The sequence below is a fragment of the Cyprinodon tularosa genome, unplaced genomic scaffold, assembly GCF_016077235.1.
Source record: "Cyprinodon tularosa strain WSP-4 unplaced genomic scaffold, ASM1607723v1 ctg197, whole genome shotgun sequence".
Classification (NCBI taxonomy): domain Eukaryota; kingdom Metazoa; phylum Chordata; class Actinopteri; order Cyprinodontiformes; family Cyprinodontidae; genus Cyprinodon; species Cyprinodon tularosa.
The window spans coordinates 1,490,465-1,505,602 of NW_024038720.1; the positions used below are offsets into that span (position 1 = coordinate 1,490,465).

The window sequence follows — 15,138 nt, forward strand, 5'->3', positions numbered from 1 at the left end:
AAATCACTTAAGATTCAGGGTTGAAGATCCAAATATAGAGCTAAAACACAAAGAAACAGGCATTCAAGCAAAAGGTTGAATTCTGAAAATATTGCAGAAAACAGATATATGACCATGGAAACACAATGGTGTTTCCAAAGGTGTAGACATTGCTAAAGAAAATTCACATTTTGCATTGATTTTCATACTGAGAAAACGAGTGATTTCAAGTTGTTCACACTGTCCTGCTTAAAAAACAAACAAACATACTCATGCAATTCTTAATACATTTAATGCATGATAAGACTTTACTCCTGGTGATATCTACCAATTTCCTTAATTTGCATTTAAGTGTACAACAGAGTTAACAGATCATTGGTGTGTAATAAAACCAATGAATTATTGATGGAAAAGGGGATAATATCAGCAAGAGTCACAGCTCCAGCTAATGCAAAGGAATGCCCTATATTGCACATCCCATGCTTTTTAAAACTAATGTATGTAATTGTCTCCTCTCAGGTTTTAAATATGCTCAGATTTTATACAGGACTTAATTACATTTTGTTAGACCATTGCTTTTCTTACTATTAATTTTTATCACTATTTATATTTTTCAGTTTGTTGTAGTTTGAGATTTTTGTTGTATACCTCCCATCTCCTTCTGGGAAAATTCAATTGAACTAAGTGATATTGAAATACCTATTCCAGTCCGGGCATTTTTTTGTGTATGAGGCATTACATTTAAGTGATTTAGATCCAAAAGCAATTGAGTGAAATGTCAGAGACAAAAAAAAAAAGGAAAATAACAATTCACAAATATTGGTTGACAATTTTATTTTTAAACTTCCTGAATTACTTGATAGGATCAGCTATGGTTATTGACTAAGTCATCTCAATTTTGTGCACATTTTAAAATCTTTACTGTAAGATGTAAGATGTTGTTAAAGGTTAAAGGTCATAGGAACAGTGGCAGTTCTAGACCAACTTGCGGTTCTGGAGCTGCAGAGTTTTAGACCCCTGAATCCTGCAGATGAAAATAGAATAGAGTAGAAAATCCCTTTATTGTTCCACCATGGGGAAATGTTGGTGTTCCAGCAGCAAAATGTTCTAGCAGAAGTGGTCACATAACGTGGACCTTTTAAAAGTGTATAGAAATAACATAAGAAAAAAAGCACTGTACTGTATAGTGTTTTAACAATATAAATACTCTGTATCTGGAGAATAAAAAAAATCAATAAACAGCTGTGGACATGTTTTAAGTAATGGATATGTGAAAACTCATCCTGTTTTGATACGGCTAAAGCTAAAAGCAGAGCACTTTCACTTTTTAATCATTGTTAAAGCAAAAATGGTAACTAAAAAAAAAAAAAAACTACTGTAGGTACAGTGAGCAAAGGAGATCAGTGAAAATAGTCATAGTGACACTTTCATAATTAATTGTTGTAAGAATGAGAAGAAAGAAACCTAAAACCCTGGTCCTGGTCTTCTAGTTTGTATAGCTATATCCGCAGCTGGAGGCATCACTCGGAACAGTTTGGACAGTCCCTGAGGAATAAGATGAGCACTGGATGTGCCAGTCTTGAGAGCCTTGGTTTTATCTCCCACATAAAAATAAAAACAGCTTTCAGGTTCTAAAGCTCTGAGTGGAGCTCATTCAAAGGACACAGAGACGACAAGCTAATGTAGGATCCACATGAAAACAGACAATATGCAGAGGTGACAGCTGACCTAGCAGACCCAAATCTAACAGTTGATTAATCTAAAATACTTTTCCCCAAAATACGTCACAAATGTATCTGTTCTAAGAGAAAAATCGGTTCTGCTCCAGAGGGTACCATCCAGAGGTGGGTATAGAGTACCCAGAAATTGTACTTAAGTAAGAAGGGCACTATTTCATCATAGTTTTACTCAAATAAAAGTAAAATATAGCCTTTTAAAAAATTTACTCAGCTAAGTGCAAAAAAATGGGTAGACAGGCAACTATTGAACAAAATATTAAGTGATATGCAAATTCTGATGATTCAAAGAATAAGGAAAAATAATAAACATAGAATTTAATAAAACAATAAAAAATGTCAAATGAACATGATATAAAATACACACTGAGTTATAAAACTTAAAAAATCAATAATTACTGTATGCAGAATAGGTTAGATTACTGCATGCAGTATTTTCACTCAACATTCAAATAACGGCAGACTCAGCAGATGGAGAATAATATTTAACCGATAAGCCTTGAGTACAAGAAAGAAGAAAGTGTCTCTCAATGGTGCATATTTGTTAAAAAGCAGCTTGTTTCTTATCAGGTGAAGTTACTCACAATGGACAGGTAGCCAGAAATTTTACTCAAGCATAGCGATGCTAAATTATATTTTTGCTCAAATAAAAGTAAAACCACAATGCTGTAAAATAAATCCTTATATTACTTCTCTCTCTTTTTTTTATTACACAAGTAAATGTAACTAGCTGCTACCCATCTCTGATGACATCATAAGGAGCAGACGTTTTTGTTATATCTTCAGAAGCTAAAGGCTAAATTTACCCAGGGGCGGAGCTAAAATCTAGAACTAGATTTTGTGTTATATGGGGTAAAGAGAAAATTATGTGTCTCTGCAAGTCATCTAAGAGTCTTCAGTAAAATCATACATAAATAACTAGTTTAGTAAAAACATATTAAATAATCAATTTATGTAGATATTAGTACATGTAAATATCAATTTTATGCAGAATGATTACTTATAAAAATAGGTAAGTAATGACAAAGGAAAAGATGTTCGCCCAAAACTCAAACCTGAAAGAATTGTTTCCACTATACCTTTAATCTAGAAAGCACGGATTTTTATATATATATATGCGTCTATTTGTTGGGAAAGGCTGCAGGAAAGTATAGTTCGTCTTTATTTAGAAAATATGGATGTTGTGCTTGTTAATTTTCCTGTTGGAACAGTGTAGATCAACCCTTAGGTTCTGGCGCCTATCATCTTTCGGCCACCCCTCAGTGTATATTGCTTGTTGCCTTGCCAGCCTTAAATACATTTTCTGGCTACGCCTCTGCCAAGACCTACAGAAGAGGATTAGGGCCACTGAAATTTTTTTTAAAAATTAAAAGATTTTTAAATTCTATTTCAGTATAATGTGAGAAAAAAGTGGGAATTCTGACGTTTAATCTCGGAATTCTGACTTTTTCCTCAGAATTTGACTTTTTTTCTCAGAATTCTGACTTTAATCTTAGAATTCTGACTTCTTCTCACAATTCTGAATTGTTTCTCACAATTCTGAATTTAATCTCAGATTTCTGACTTTAATCTCAGATTTTTGGATCTTAATGTAGATGGGCACCATGAAGGAAGAGATGTGGGAGCACTCAGCTTCACTGACAAACATGTGGGTTGTTTGGGGGGTCCAGTAACACGCTGGTGCAAAATGACGGAATTAGGTGACTTATGTGCCCAAGGGGTCCCTGGTGATGCTATTTCATTAATGGAAGAGCAAAAGGTGATTAAAACAAGAGAGCTAGTTAAGTCTTTCAAACAGAAATGGCTAACATATTTATTAGCTGTCAGAATTCTGAGATTAAATTCAGAATTCTAAGAAAAAAGTCAGAATTCTGAGATTAAAGTCAGAATTCAGAGTAAAAATTCAGAATTCAGAGATTAAAGTAAGAATTCGGAGAAAGAAGTCAGAATTCTGAGATTACAGACAGAATTCTGACTTTTTTTCCCCTCCCATATTATGCTGAAATAAAATTCAAAAATCAGTGAACTTTTTTATTTTATTTTTTTCAGTGGCCTGAATCCTCTTCTTTACATCTACATTAACATCCAAAATTCTGAGACGACAGTCAGACTTCTGATTTTGTTTTCCTAATATACTGAAATAAAATTCAAAAATCAGTGAACTTTTTTTTTTTTCAGTGGCTCTAATCCTCTTCCGTAAAGACCCCTGTTGGCCCCTGTCCAGAACCGCCCATGCACAGGATAAAGGAAATAAACCTAATGTTTCTTTTGTGTGTTCAGAAAGACAAATATGCGGTCATTGTGGTCAAATAAAAAAAAAAAACATTTTTACCGAGCCAGTGGGGAAACAAACTGCATAATTGTACTGTACACTTTCTAAACGCAATGTGAGGCTTTGGAGATCCAGCTGCGGAGGTTGCTGCGGATTGTCTGCTGTTTTCCAGAGGTAACTCAGGGGGTGTGTCCCATACGGGTATCTGGCTCTGAGAGACAGGGCAGAGGCGGGAAATGGCGCCTGGTAGCTCAGCGGTGTGTCATTTCGAAGACGGTCCTTGAACAGCAAAAATACAACAGGGGGCGGGTGGGGGGAAGAACATGCAGTGCTATGTTGTGATGTTTAATCTGTCTTGAGTCGTTACTGTCACGTCCAGCGGGTCACATTACAGTAAGTCGCTAATATTTAACTGTCCGCGCATCCTTTATGCACTTGGGGTTGTGTTTATGCAATTGAAGCTATTGACAGGAGATTTATGCTCCTCTCTCCATGCCTCTGCACATCTGTTAGCCCGGAGCAGTTCTGCGGGAAGCTTTCGAAGCTAACAAGCTAAGAACGGGCTAATTCACGGCCTACCTTCGACATGACTAATTTGACTAACCTTTTATTTAAACTCAACCTGTATTCTGACAGAAGCATTTTATTGAAGAGGTGATTTAAACATAACTAGACGCACAGTACATATTAGTGTTACTTCGTTTAAAAAGTATCATTAAAACCCGAAGCGCTGCTTGGCTAACGGGTTTAGCCGGCTAACATTCCTAAGCAGCGCTACGCGTTAGCGCTCAAACTGCAGTTTAGCTTTATTTCAAAACGTATTTCAACATTTCCGTATTACTCATTCGATGAACTATCATCAATTAAATTCACGGAATGGTGACTATATCAGATTTACTGGTGTTATTGTGACTGTCGGCTTTGATTAACGATGTCAAAATATTAACGGCTACTGCAGCTCGGCAACCTAAACAGTGTTGATTTAACTTAACAAATCCTTTCATTATTCTTTACTTTGTCATTCAGATTGTGATGCTGCATTGACTGGGACACTATAAAGTGTTTTGTTTAGGTTTCTCCATTTTTAAAATCTAAACTTCTCCCCGGATTTGCTTTACTTTGAATTGCTCGTTACTAAAAGTTACCTTTTAAGCAAAAGCTAATTGTGCTTAAACTCAGTGATTACACTGCAGAGCTTTTAACGTGGGATTTACTGGCTACATCTTTATCAGTAATGTTGGTTTTAAACAATTAATTGCGATCTGGCTATATGTCATTGTCCGATTTGCTTTCGATTATTAGCTAAGCGTTGCTAACTTGTAAGCTTTTTGAAACTCTCGTTATGCATTTTTGCAACACGAACGAAACGTTTTTTGGAAGGGCCTCCACCCGCTGTATGGTTACGGATCCTTGCTGTTGTCCGTAGCTAACTCGTATTAGCCTTCTCAGTCTCACAGATGTTCTTATTTCCCGCTCACTTCACTCTCAGCCAGCAGTGTGCATGATCCATGGCTGATTGCTTGGAAAGGTGGATGTAATGTATTGGAGCTGTTGGTGTTTCCATCCTCCCTGTCTGATCATGTGTTGAGATTTCACAGATTTTATTTTAATCTGTAAGCTCACTGCTCCATAAGAACTTAGAGATATGATGCATAATTAAAAGGAATTAAATCCAACATTAAAAACCAACTTAGTTCTGCAAACCTACTGTCAGCATGTATAGCTGAAATGTCTGAAATCTGTGTCCAAAATTGTATATATATATATAATTGCGTAATATATAGACCTCATCGGGGTGATTCAAAAGATATAGGTAGTAAAAGCTAAAATGCTGCAAAAACGAAAATAAAATGGGGAGGTGTGTGAATAAATATATAATTGCATTAGAATAGATTAGTCTTATAAAAAACAGTATAGAGACAGTTTATATCAACTATAACACCTGCTTGATTAATGGTGATGATTACAGTTAATCTCTAATTTACTGTAGTTAGTCATCCTAAACATTTTTTGTTCTGCTGCATGTAGTTGTGTTCCATTCTGCACAGTTGCAACATACTTGCACTGCGTTTTCTCTCCTGTTGCTTTGGCAAGCTTTTTTTTCTTCTTTTCATTTTGCTGTGCATTGAATACAGCATCATTCATTCTCTACTCGGTTATGTCGTTGTGTAAATGCGAACCAGATGTTGGGAATTACAGCATGCAGCATGTTCAGCTTCTACAGAGAAGGCGCTGTTGCATCTGGAGCGGTTCCTGACTGGTTGCGGATATGTCTGGACACATTTTGTTTTTTGTTACGCAAGGGAAAGAGCTTTGCGGAATTAATGGGTTAATGCAACATTTTTCTTTTTTTTTTCTTCTTTTTTTTCCCAATCCATAATACCGAGCTACTCAATCTGTCTTGCAGAATGTATGTAAATATCTTTGCGGATGTCTTGGTTTATCGCACCCATGTCTCTTTAAGTCTTGTCGTTGCTTTATTTTGTTGCCCTGAGCAAAACTTTGATCTTACTTTCATGTCATCATTCCTGCTTCATGTTTAGAAAAGTTGTTTATTGTATGATCCAGAGAAATGCTCCTTTCTTAACTGTAGAGTGGAAGTAAAGCCAGCTGTGGCTGCTGTGATGCTCCTGATGTAAGTGAAATGGGATCTTGAATGCATCCAGATGTTGGCAGAAAAGCAACCAATGTTGCCTTTTTACACAAAGTTGCATCCTTGAGACTTAGCCTTTTTTTTTTTTCTTTCTTACATCTGTACTCATTCTTAAATGTTTTTTTTTTATTCTTGCAACAGCCTTACATGTGACTGCAAGAACAATGAGGCTGAGAATGCGAAAGGCGTCTCAGCACCAAAACCCAGCTCTGACAAGCCGCACGTCCCGAACCAAGAGGAGGCATTCAGAGGTAGAAGACGACCCTCCTGCCAGCGGAGGAAGGGGAATATTATCCACCATCAAGAAGTTAATCCGAGGAAATGCTGTCAAGGTACCTCTCCTATGACCACATAGTCACTTATGTGAAAGCAGTCATTTTCTTTAACAGCTTAAAAACTTGGTCAGTGGGATGGAGTTGGTGCTCCTGCTTGGTGTTTATTTTAAAAAGGGAAAACGCTACCAGGAAGTACCAGCTTAGAGTTGTATTGGCTATTGTGTGCTACATGTCCACAAGTCAAATGCAGCATTTCTGGCTGCAGAGTGTCATGTTTCATAAGAAAACTCTGATGGAATGCAGCAGCTTGTCCGAGAACCCTCTTTCTGATCTAATTTTAGATTGTAGCTCACAATGTTGGCGCGCAGTGACAGGATCTCTATGCGAATGGAAAAGTCAACTAAATTTCCTATAGGAGGTTATAGTTGTTTTTTTTTATTTATTTTATTATTATTTTAATACTATGTATAAAGAAATAAACTGGTTTTAATATCAAGCATGTGTCAAATGGTCATTTCCTGCCTGTATTTAGAAAAAATATATTAAAAACTATGCTAAATTTATATCATTGTCCTTTTAATACTTAGATAATGGTTGCATCTGCTTTGCTGGTTACTTTTAAATAATATAGTTTCTAGATTCTGCTCAACTTTTTTGTTACGGTCATTTTGTAACCTGCACAGCAAGCTGCCATTAATCCTTGGCTTCTGTAAAAGATTGTATACTCTCTGTCACATGCTGTTTTTGTTTAAGAACGGGTGCATTTTAAGATGTCTACAGCTGTTATGGTTTCTTTTTGCCAGTTACAGCAGGAGAGCCCGGCTAAGAAGACACGCCTCCACTGCGATGTGGACAACAACCTCATCACCTCCACTCCTTCAAACACCAACTCCCCCCGGAGGACTGCAAGCAGAGTAGGCAAGAAAGGCTCCATCAATGGCCGTAAGTTAACAATGCTTAAAGTAATTGAGTTATACCACTTAACATCTGGCCTTTTTTTTTTTCCTCCGGATTATACTTCTCTTGAACCTTGTGTTTTCCGCCCTGCAGAAGCGACCAATCATGACAGGAATAAGGAGAAGCCGAACGGCAGTTTGGAGGATACGGCTGCAGTTGAGCTGACCTCCAGTCCTCCCAGGACAACCCTGCTTGGGACGATCTTCAGCCCTGTTTTTAACTTTTTCTCACCAGCTAAAAGTAATTCCAGTTATCTCAATGTTATTTCACTGTTTTGTACATGTGCATCATTTGGCATCTTACCTTTTCCAAAATGCTTCTTTTTTATCTCTCTTTGTACTTAATTGTAAACCATATAGAGTGTGCAGAATTATTAAAGTGATGCTTTGATATGTCAGAAAGAGGATTTATGTTAATTTTTTTTCTTTGTTTCTCAGCATCTTCAGGCTCAGACTCCCCTGGCCAGGCTCTGGAAGCAGAGGAGATAGCCAAGCAGCTGGACATGGAGCAGGTGGTGGAGACGCCCACCAGCACAGCCACATCCACCCAGGATCTGTGCCCCGTTAACAACTTCTACTCCAGCGTGTCACACCTGCCGCCTCTACGGCCTCCACACATCCTTGAAGCGTCCTCTACGTCAGAGGAAGAAGAACTGGATGCTGATGTTGACCTCCCCCCTTTAACAGGTACGACCCCATCATAGCCAATTCTGATTTCTTTTTTTTTTTTTTTTTTTTGAAAGGAAAGTTAAATTGATCAGCTGCTGGTTCTGCTTTTGTAGTGGGCTGTTCTGTTGTTTTTTTTTTTAATTTTTATGCTTTTTCGTTGCGCTTTTAGCTCCAGGTTCTAATCTGAACGTGATGTATGTGGATGTTCCAGCAACCGTGCCACCTGAGGCATCCTATGAGGAAGACTGGGAAGTGTTTGACCCGTAAGTAACGCACTGCAAAGACAGAGAAAACCCTTTCCAGTCCATTACAATGTTTTTAGACAGCTGGTTTATATATCTTTGACCGTGTTTCTATAACACTTAAGAAACTACAAAGCTGTTTTTTATTTATTTTATTTTTTTATAATTTCTTGTTGACACTTATAGTTATAAAATATTTTCTGAGAGTACAGAGAGGTTTGCTGGGAATCTGCATTTGCCATGGTTTGGAATCTCAAACCTTTTAAGCGCCTTAATGCTGCATCATTCTATGAGAAAAATACAAATATATTACTGTTTAAAAGGTTTAAAAGTTCCAGTATTTTATGATTTGACTAAATATGGGTGTTTCTCGTTTGGTTTTCTCTTTTGATTGGCAGGTATTTCTTTATCAAGCATGTCCCTCCTCTGACAGAAGAGCAGCTCACCAGGAAACCAGCCCTGCCGCTAAAGACTCGCAGCACGCCTGAATTCTCTCTGGTTCTGGACCTGGTTGGTTAATTATTCAACCTGTTGGATTTTATCAGGGAATAACAATCCATCGATTGTTAATCTCTTTACAAGGATGTCCCAGCCAAGCATGATGTGCAAATAAGCTTTTGCATTTACAAACACCAGATATTTCTTGAGCAGTCAGTAAAATCCTGAAGTATTAAACAGTGAAAATAAGACTTATGTTTATTTAAAAAAAAAAATGTGTAAAAAAGAAAAATAAAACTTTAAAATGTTAAGTTAAAGATGTTTGAACCGGGAAGTAACTGGATAAAATTAACTTTTTATGTTTTCTGAAAAGGATGAAACGTTGGTTCACTGCAGCTTAAATGAACTAGAGGATGCAGCACTTACCTTCCCTGTCCTCTTCCAAGATGTCATTTACCAGGTTGGTTCACTTTCATTTCCATTCCCATATTATGCCACTAGAGGGAACCAAAGTCTCCAATAAAGCATAATCTGTCCTCTACAGGTGTATGTGCGCCTGAGGCCATTTTTCAGAGAGTTTCTGGAGCGTATGTCTCAAATATACGAGGTAAATAACCCCAGGATAGTCCTTTGCTACATTTTTATTTTGCATTTATCATGTTAGAAGAGTGACCCAGTATCATTCTGTTCTAGATCATCCTTTTTACGGCATCTAAAAAGGTGTATGCAGACAAACTACTCAACATTTTGGATCCTAAAAAGCAGCTTGTGAGGTATGATGTTTGTTTTATTAAGTAGTTCTCGCATGGCAGGCATTACGGCTTAAACAATTAATCAAGGTTTATGGCTTTTTCAAATAATCGATTAATTTGTTAATCGATTAATTATTGAAGTATACAGACCCTAGCACATACCATTAAGTGAGAAGACAACTGATTAAGAGCTTAATAATGCTAAAATCGTGTTAAATAAATAAAAGGTATATAAAAATACTTGCATTTAAGATGGAAAAAGGATCACCCCTTAGGGGATATATTTTTTCTTGATAAGATTTTGCTTTTCGATTATTAATTGATCAATTGGATAACTGATCCTTTGATTAATTAATTAGGAAAAAGATTTTTTGGTTGCTACCATTTTCTTTTAGAATATTTATAAAACAGTAGGTTTAGGAAGCATTAGTTCAGATTCGCCAGGTTTGCATTTGGCTTCTGTTGCAGGTGTCAGTGTTTGTAAATTATTGATCTTGCTGACAGCAATACTGATTTTTTTTTTTCTTCTCTTCTTTATTTTATTTTTTTCCCCCTTTGGTAAATGTAGACACCGGTTATTTCGTGAGCATTGCGTCTGTGTCCAGGGAAACTATATCAAGGACCTCAACATCTTGGGCAGAGATCTGTCAAAGACCATCATCATTGACAATTCACCACAGGCCTTTGCATATCAGGTAAAATAAAGACAGTAAATGCAGCACAAAGTAAAAATTATACAATTGTGAAGATAATGGTAATAGTGATGACATTGTAATAAACTTCTGTGATGAAGTCTTTTTGGCATCATTTGATGAAGAAGCCTGCATGGAAATAATGCCAAAAATTAAGTTCGTTTTTATTTTTTATCCTTCAAATATTTTGTTTTTTTCCTTCTCCCACTTGAGGCGATATCAGCGACTCTCTCTACTCCTTTTAATGTCCATCTGATGTCAGATTCACCAAGTTGCTGGCATACTTGTTCAGGTCAGCTAGACATACACCAGTCCTTTCTCACAAGCTGTCTTTTGTCTCCACAGTTATCCAATGGGATTCCAATAGAGAGCTGGTTCATGGATAAGAATGACAACGAGCTGCTAAAACTGGTCCCTTTTCTGGAGAAGCTGGTTGAGATGGTAAGCAGGGCTGCTCTTTACTTGGATATGAATACAAGTCTCACAAATCAAAACATTGACTCTGTTATTTCCTATACAATGTCATATAAAAGGTACAGTTTAAACGTTCACATATTTAGACACATCTTTCCTTTTTTTTTTTTTTTTTGTCGTTTTCAGATGATAGAAAACCTGAAATCAAATTTCTCTGAAAATAATATTGGTTTAAAAAATATAAAAAGTCAGGTGAAATTTATTTAGATTCAGGAGTGGTGTAGATCAACCACTGTTGTAGTCCGTGGTCTTGAACACGTTTTACCATTTCACTCACCATGACTTTCACTAATTAAAAAATAAATTGTCATACTAAACTTTCTGGACAATAAATTTAGGGTTTTATTACAAGTATCCCTTCCTCACTCAAACCAAATGCTTAAGTCAAATCCCTCCCTTCACTTCAGTTAAATCAGCCCCAAGGAGCCCAAAAAGGCAACATGTAATAAAATGGAGACATACGTTATTTTAAAGTGAAGAAAGTGGCTAAAACTACAAAAAAATTAAAGTTATAGTACCAGAGATGTGGGCTCTGTTAATGAAAGTTAATGAAATAGTAAGTTAAAATTTAACAGCTGCTTCCAGCTTTCAAAGACTCTGCTACACACGGACCACAGTCACCATCTTAGGTTTAAATGCTTTGTCTGTTAAAAATAACCCATTCTAATGTACTTTGGTGTCTTTTCCCTTGTGAACATGTCAGAACGAGGACGTGCGACCACACGTTCGAGAGAGATTCCGACTTCACGACCTGCTGCCTCCTGATTGAAATCAGCAGCGGTGCGTCACAACCTAACAGCAGGATAAGACTGAAATCAACGTGTGTAAAAAGCATCTCTTTGGAATACAAACTACAGCATTGCCGTTAATATTCAGTTTTTTTTTTTTGTTGAGGAGCAGGAGGAAAAAATTTTAAAAAGTTTATAGTTTTTTTTTGTGTTTTTTACTTCTGTGTATTTTTTCTAAAAAAGAGAAAAAAAGTAATTGGAGGGAAATTACACACACAGATTAAAGCCTATGTAGACTCCTCTTTTTAAGCGACTCTCCAGCAGCGGTGGAGCCAGAAACAAGCTCCACCCTAAACTCTGAGGTCTCGGTGCTGGTTTAATGGATACCAACAGGTAAAAATCCCTGAACACATCAGCCCCTTCTGGTGCTCATGCTGTCAACACTGACAAAAAAAAACAAAAAAAAAAAAACATTTGTTTGTGTTTTTAAAGCTGGAAGGAGGGGGTCTGATCTGATGGGTGGGCAAATATCCTATCTGTAGCTAACAGAAAAAGAAAAAAAAATATGCATTCCTCTGTAGCTCTGTCAAGTTTCTATTGTAGGCTCATGTTTTCTCCCGGTAAAACTGCTCTTTTATTGTTTTTTTTTTTTTCCTGTTTAAAATATAGTATTTCCAAGATGTTTTACTAATATTTGTAAAATGCATTTTTAAAAGGTGTCATGTAAGTTTTAGAAAAAGGCTTTTTTTTTTTTTTTTTTACATCATAGGTGCATATTCATAAGTCCATCGCTTTCTTAAAAAAAGCAACTAAAGTTTTGTTCTCAATCTAAGTCATGTTAAATTGTTGTGATTGCCTTACTGTGGGCATGTTACTCCTTAATTATTGGGACTAATATCTACTGTAAATTGTGAAAATTAGAGGGCATTCATATCCATAGTGCTGTCTCGACAAAATCTTTGATCAGTCATAACTTTTTTAATTTATCATCCAACTGTAATCAATTTTGTCTCCTACAGCTGATCAACTTTTTCTGGCTTAAAATCTGTGCTTCAATTCTCTAAGTCTGTCTCATTTAAAGGCTCAATCAGTAGCGTCATGATAAATGTAGCACATATTTGCCAGTGTTATTCTGCTCACGGTTGAAATATGGCTAAATATATACCAGCAGCATACAGTTTCTTCCTTTGCACCATTATAAATGTTTTTTTGTTTGTTTTTTAAAAGAATGGCAACAAAGGCGTTTCTTTTTTCCCAGTCTGAACTCTGGCCAAACACCTTTAGTTTCGCCAATGACTGAAAATAAAATTAAAAGGTTGTTTTCTTTTGATACCCAAAGTTGGAGTGTAATAAGTGTGCAGATCATGCAGCGATTTTCCGTTGGTGTTTGAATGAAATTATTGTGCATTTTACATAACGTGAAATGTGAGTGTTTATATTTGCCTGTACAGTGCCATACAATCCCTGTTCTCCCAAGCTCCTCCTTTGGGCAGTTATTGTGCAATTGTCCCAAGATAAATGTAGAAAGAGAGACAATCAAACGTTTTTAGCTCTGCAGATATTAAGAAAACACAGAGGGCAGCAGGTGCTGTACGTGTTGTTTGACCCTGTCTCCAGTCGCGTAAAACCTCCCAATCAGAACCTTTAAATATTTCAGCGCAAAAGTAATTTCCACCGTTTCGTTGTTGCCTGAGTTTGCCTTTTTTGTGGCACTAGGGTGTTTTAATCAGAATGTTTTTTGTTTTTTTGAGTGAATTTGTTCTGACTATGAATGTAAATTACACATGGAGTGAAGGCTTAAAACATCTCTCCAAAACGTCTGCCTTGTGCTTTTGCCTAATCACTGAAAATAGAAAATAAAATAGAACCTGGGAGTGCATACTTAATAAAGAATGAAAGAAAATAATTGAAATGCACTTGGAATGGAGAAGTTTGTCAAGTTGACCATCCTGACTGCCATCTATATGCAAGCCTCACTCCCTGTGTGTGATGTTGCCCCAGCTTGCTTGTCTCCTCATTAAACGACACGCTTTTATTTGTGTGTTGATGCCTTTCTGAAGGCTCAGCAGGAGGCATTTGATACTTTTCATTTAGCTCATCTTTATGTGCATTAGCAGTTTATTGTACACTGATTGTTGTACAATACATGCAGCTTCTTGTATGGAAAAAAAATCCTTAAAATAAGGAAAGTCTTGTATTTTTGATTCTTTTTCCTAAAAGCATGACATATCTACTTTAAATGTATTAATGAAGATTTAACTTTACATCAGATGGGGTTTTTCTCTTTTTTTTTTTTTCTTACGGATATCCATGTTTAGTTTAGGACTGTCTAAGAACGGTTAAAATTAGCATGTAGACAGTACAGCTTGCTTTGTGGGGAAAGTCATGTAATGAACTGAAATCTTGACATTTTTCTGCAGAAAGATGTCATGATTTAGGTTTTTTTTCTTTTAAAAATCAATATCCGTTAAGCCATTTTACTTGCTAAAGTTGCTGTTTGTGCTGACGATGTATTTAATGTTTTCAGACATCTTTGTTATCTGTTAGGTTGTATGCTATTGTAAAGTGTATATACAGTTACATTGAATTTCTGAAAGAAAGTTTTAAATTGACCAGAAACTTGTCTTCCGTTTGTTTTTATTTCTATCCACTGTCATAAAGATGAGTATTTGCATTTAGTCCACTCTGTAGTTCAAATCTCCAGTATTCATTATTTATATTTTGTCTTGAACACCTTTAAGTCAAAATGCACCAGTCACATGTGATCTTAAATATTAGGCACCAAAGTGAAGATTTGTCCCGTTTTTAGTAATGCGTTGCTGTTATTCATGTGATGGTAGTGCAGTGTAAAGCCAAATTCCCAAACTACTGCGTGAAGGGAAAAAAATAAAACTTTAAACACTGGACATTGTTAGATTTCACTTCAGCCTTTAAAACTTATTTAAATGTGGTCTTTATGTGCGCCTGAATTTTACATCAGTTACTGTTTAGCTTAAGTATAATGACTAATTTGGAACAAAGTTCCTTGTGAAACTATATGAAATAAACTTATTAACGGTAATATGGGCTACATTTGATTAACTTCAGCCAGCTTCTTTGTTTCCTGTCTTGCATTATAGGACAGCCTGATTAATCCAGGTGTGTCTAGCCTCAGTAACCATAACGACAGTGGCCAGACACACCTGGATTATACAATGATGAAAAATGAGAAACAAATGAGCTGGCTTAAGTTAAGGAAATAGTGGAGTTGGGCATATAGTCCATTTAAATTA

At 36.3% G+C, this 15,138-nt stretch overlaps 1 protein-coding gene across 3 annotated transcripts; it reads left to right on the forward strand.

Annotated features, from left to right (window-relative positions):
* The first annotated feature begins 4,040 nt into the window (after positions 1-4,040).
* ctdspl2b (CTD (carboxy-terminal domain, RNA polymerase II, polypeptide A) small phosphatase like 2b) lies at positions 4,041-12,420 on the forward strand. Of its 3 annotated transcripts, none has more exons than XM_038283823.1 (13): positions 4,041-4,161; positions 6,782-6,972; positions 7,719-7,857; positions 7,966-8,112; positions 8,310-8,558; positions 8,710-8,803; positions 9,181-9,292; positions 9,594-9,680; positions 9,765-9,827; positions 9,914-9,993; positions 10,541-10,667; positions 11,010-11,105; positions 11,842-12,420. In XM_038283823.1, exons 2-13 carry the CDS (start codon positions 6,805-6,807, stop codon positions 11,905-11,907), a joined length of 1,428 nt encoding a protein of 475 aa, XP_038139751.1. In that variant the 5' UTR covers positions 4,041-4,161; positions 6,782-6,804; the 3' UTR covers positions 11,908-12,420. The 3 variants fall into 3 exon arrangements, with proteins under 3 accessions (XP_038139751.1, XP_038139749.1, XP_038139750.1); XM_038283821.1 differs by lacking the exon at positions 4,041-4,161 and adding an exon at positions 4,204-4,380; XM_038283822.1 differs by lacking the exon at positions 4,041-4,161 and adding an exon at positions 4,500-4,641.
* Positions 12,421-15,138: the final 2,718 nt, after the last annotated feature.

Coding starts and splice junctions, on each gene's coding strand:
- ctdspl2b (XM_038283823.1), top strand. CDS start 6,805: ATGAGGCTGAGAATGCGAAAGGCGTCTCAGCACCAAAACCCAGCTCTG. Junction 8,559..8,709: donor TGACCTCCCCCCTTTAACAG/GTACGACCCCAT, acceptor TTGCGCTTTTAG/CTCCAGGTTCTAATCTGAAC. Junction 9,681..9,764: donor TCCAAGATGTCATTTACCAG/GTTGGTTCACTT, acceptor TGTCCTCTACAG/GTGTATGTGCGCCTGAGGCC.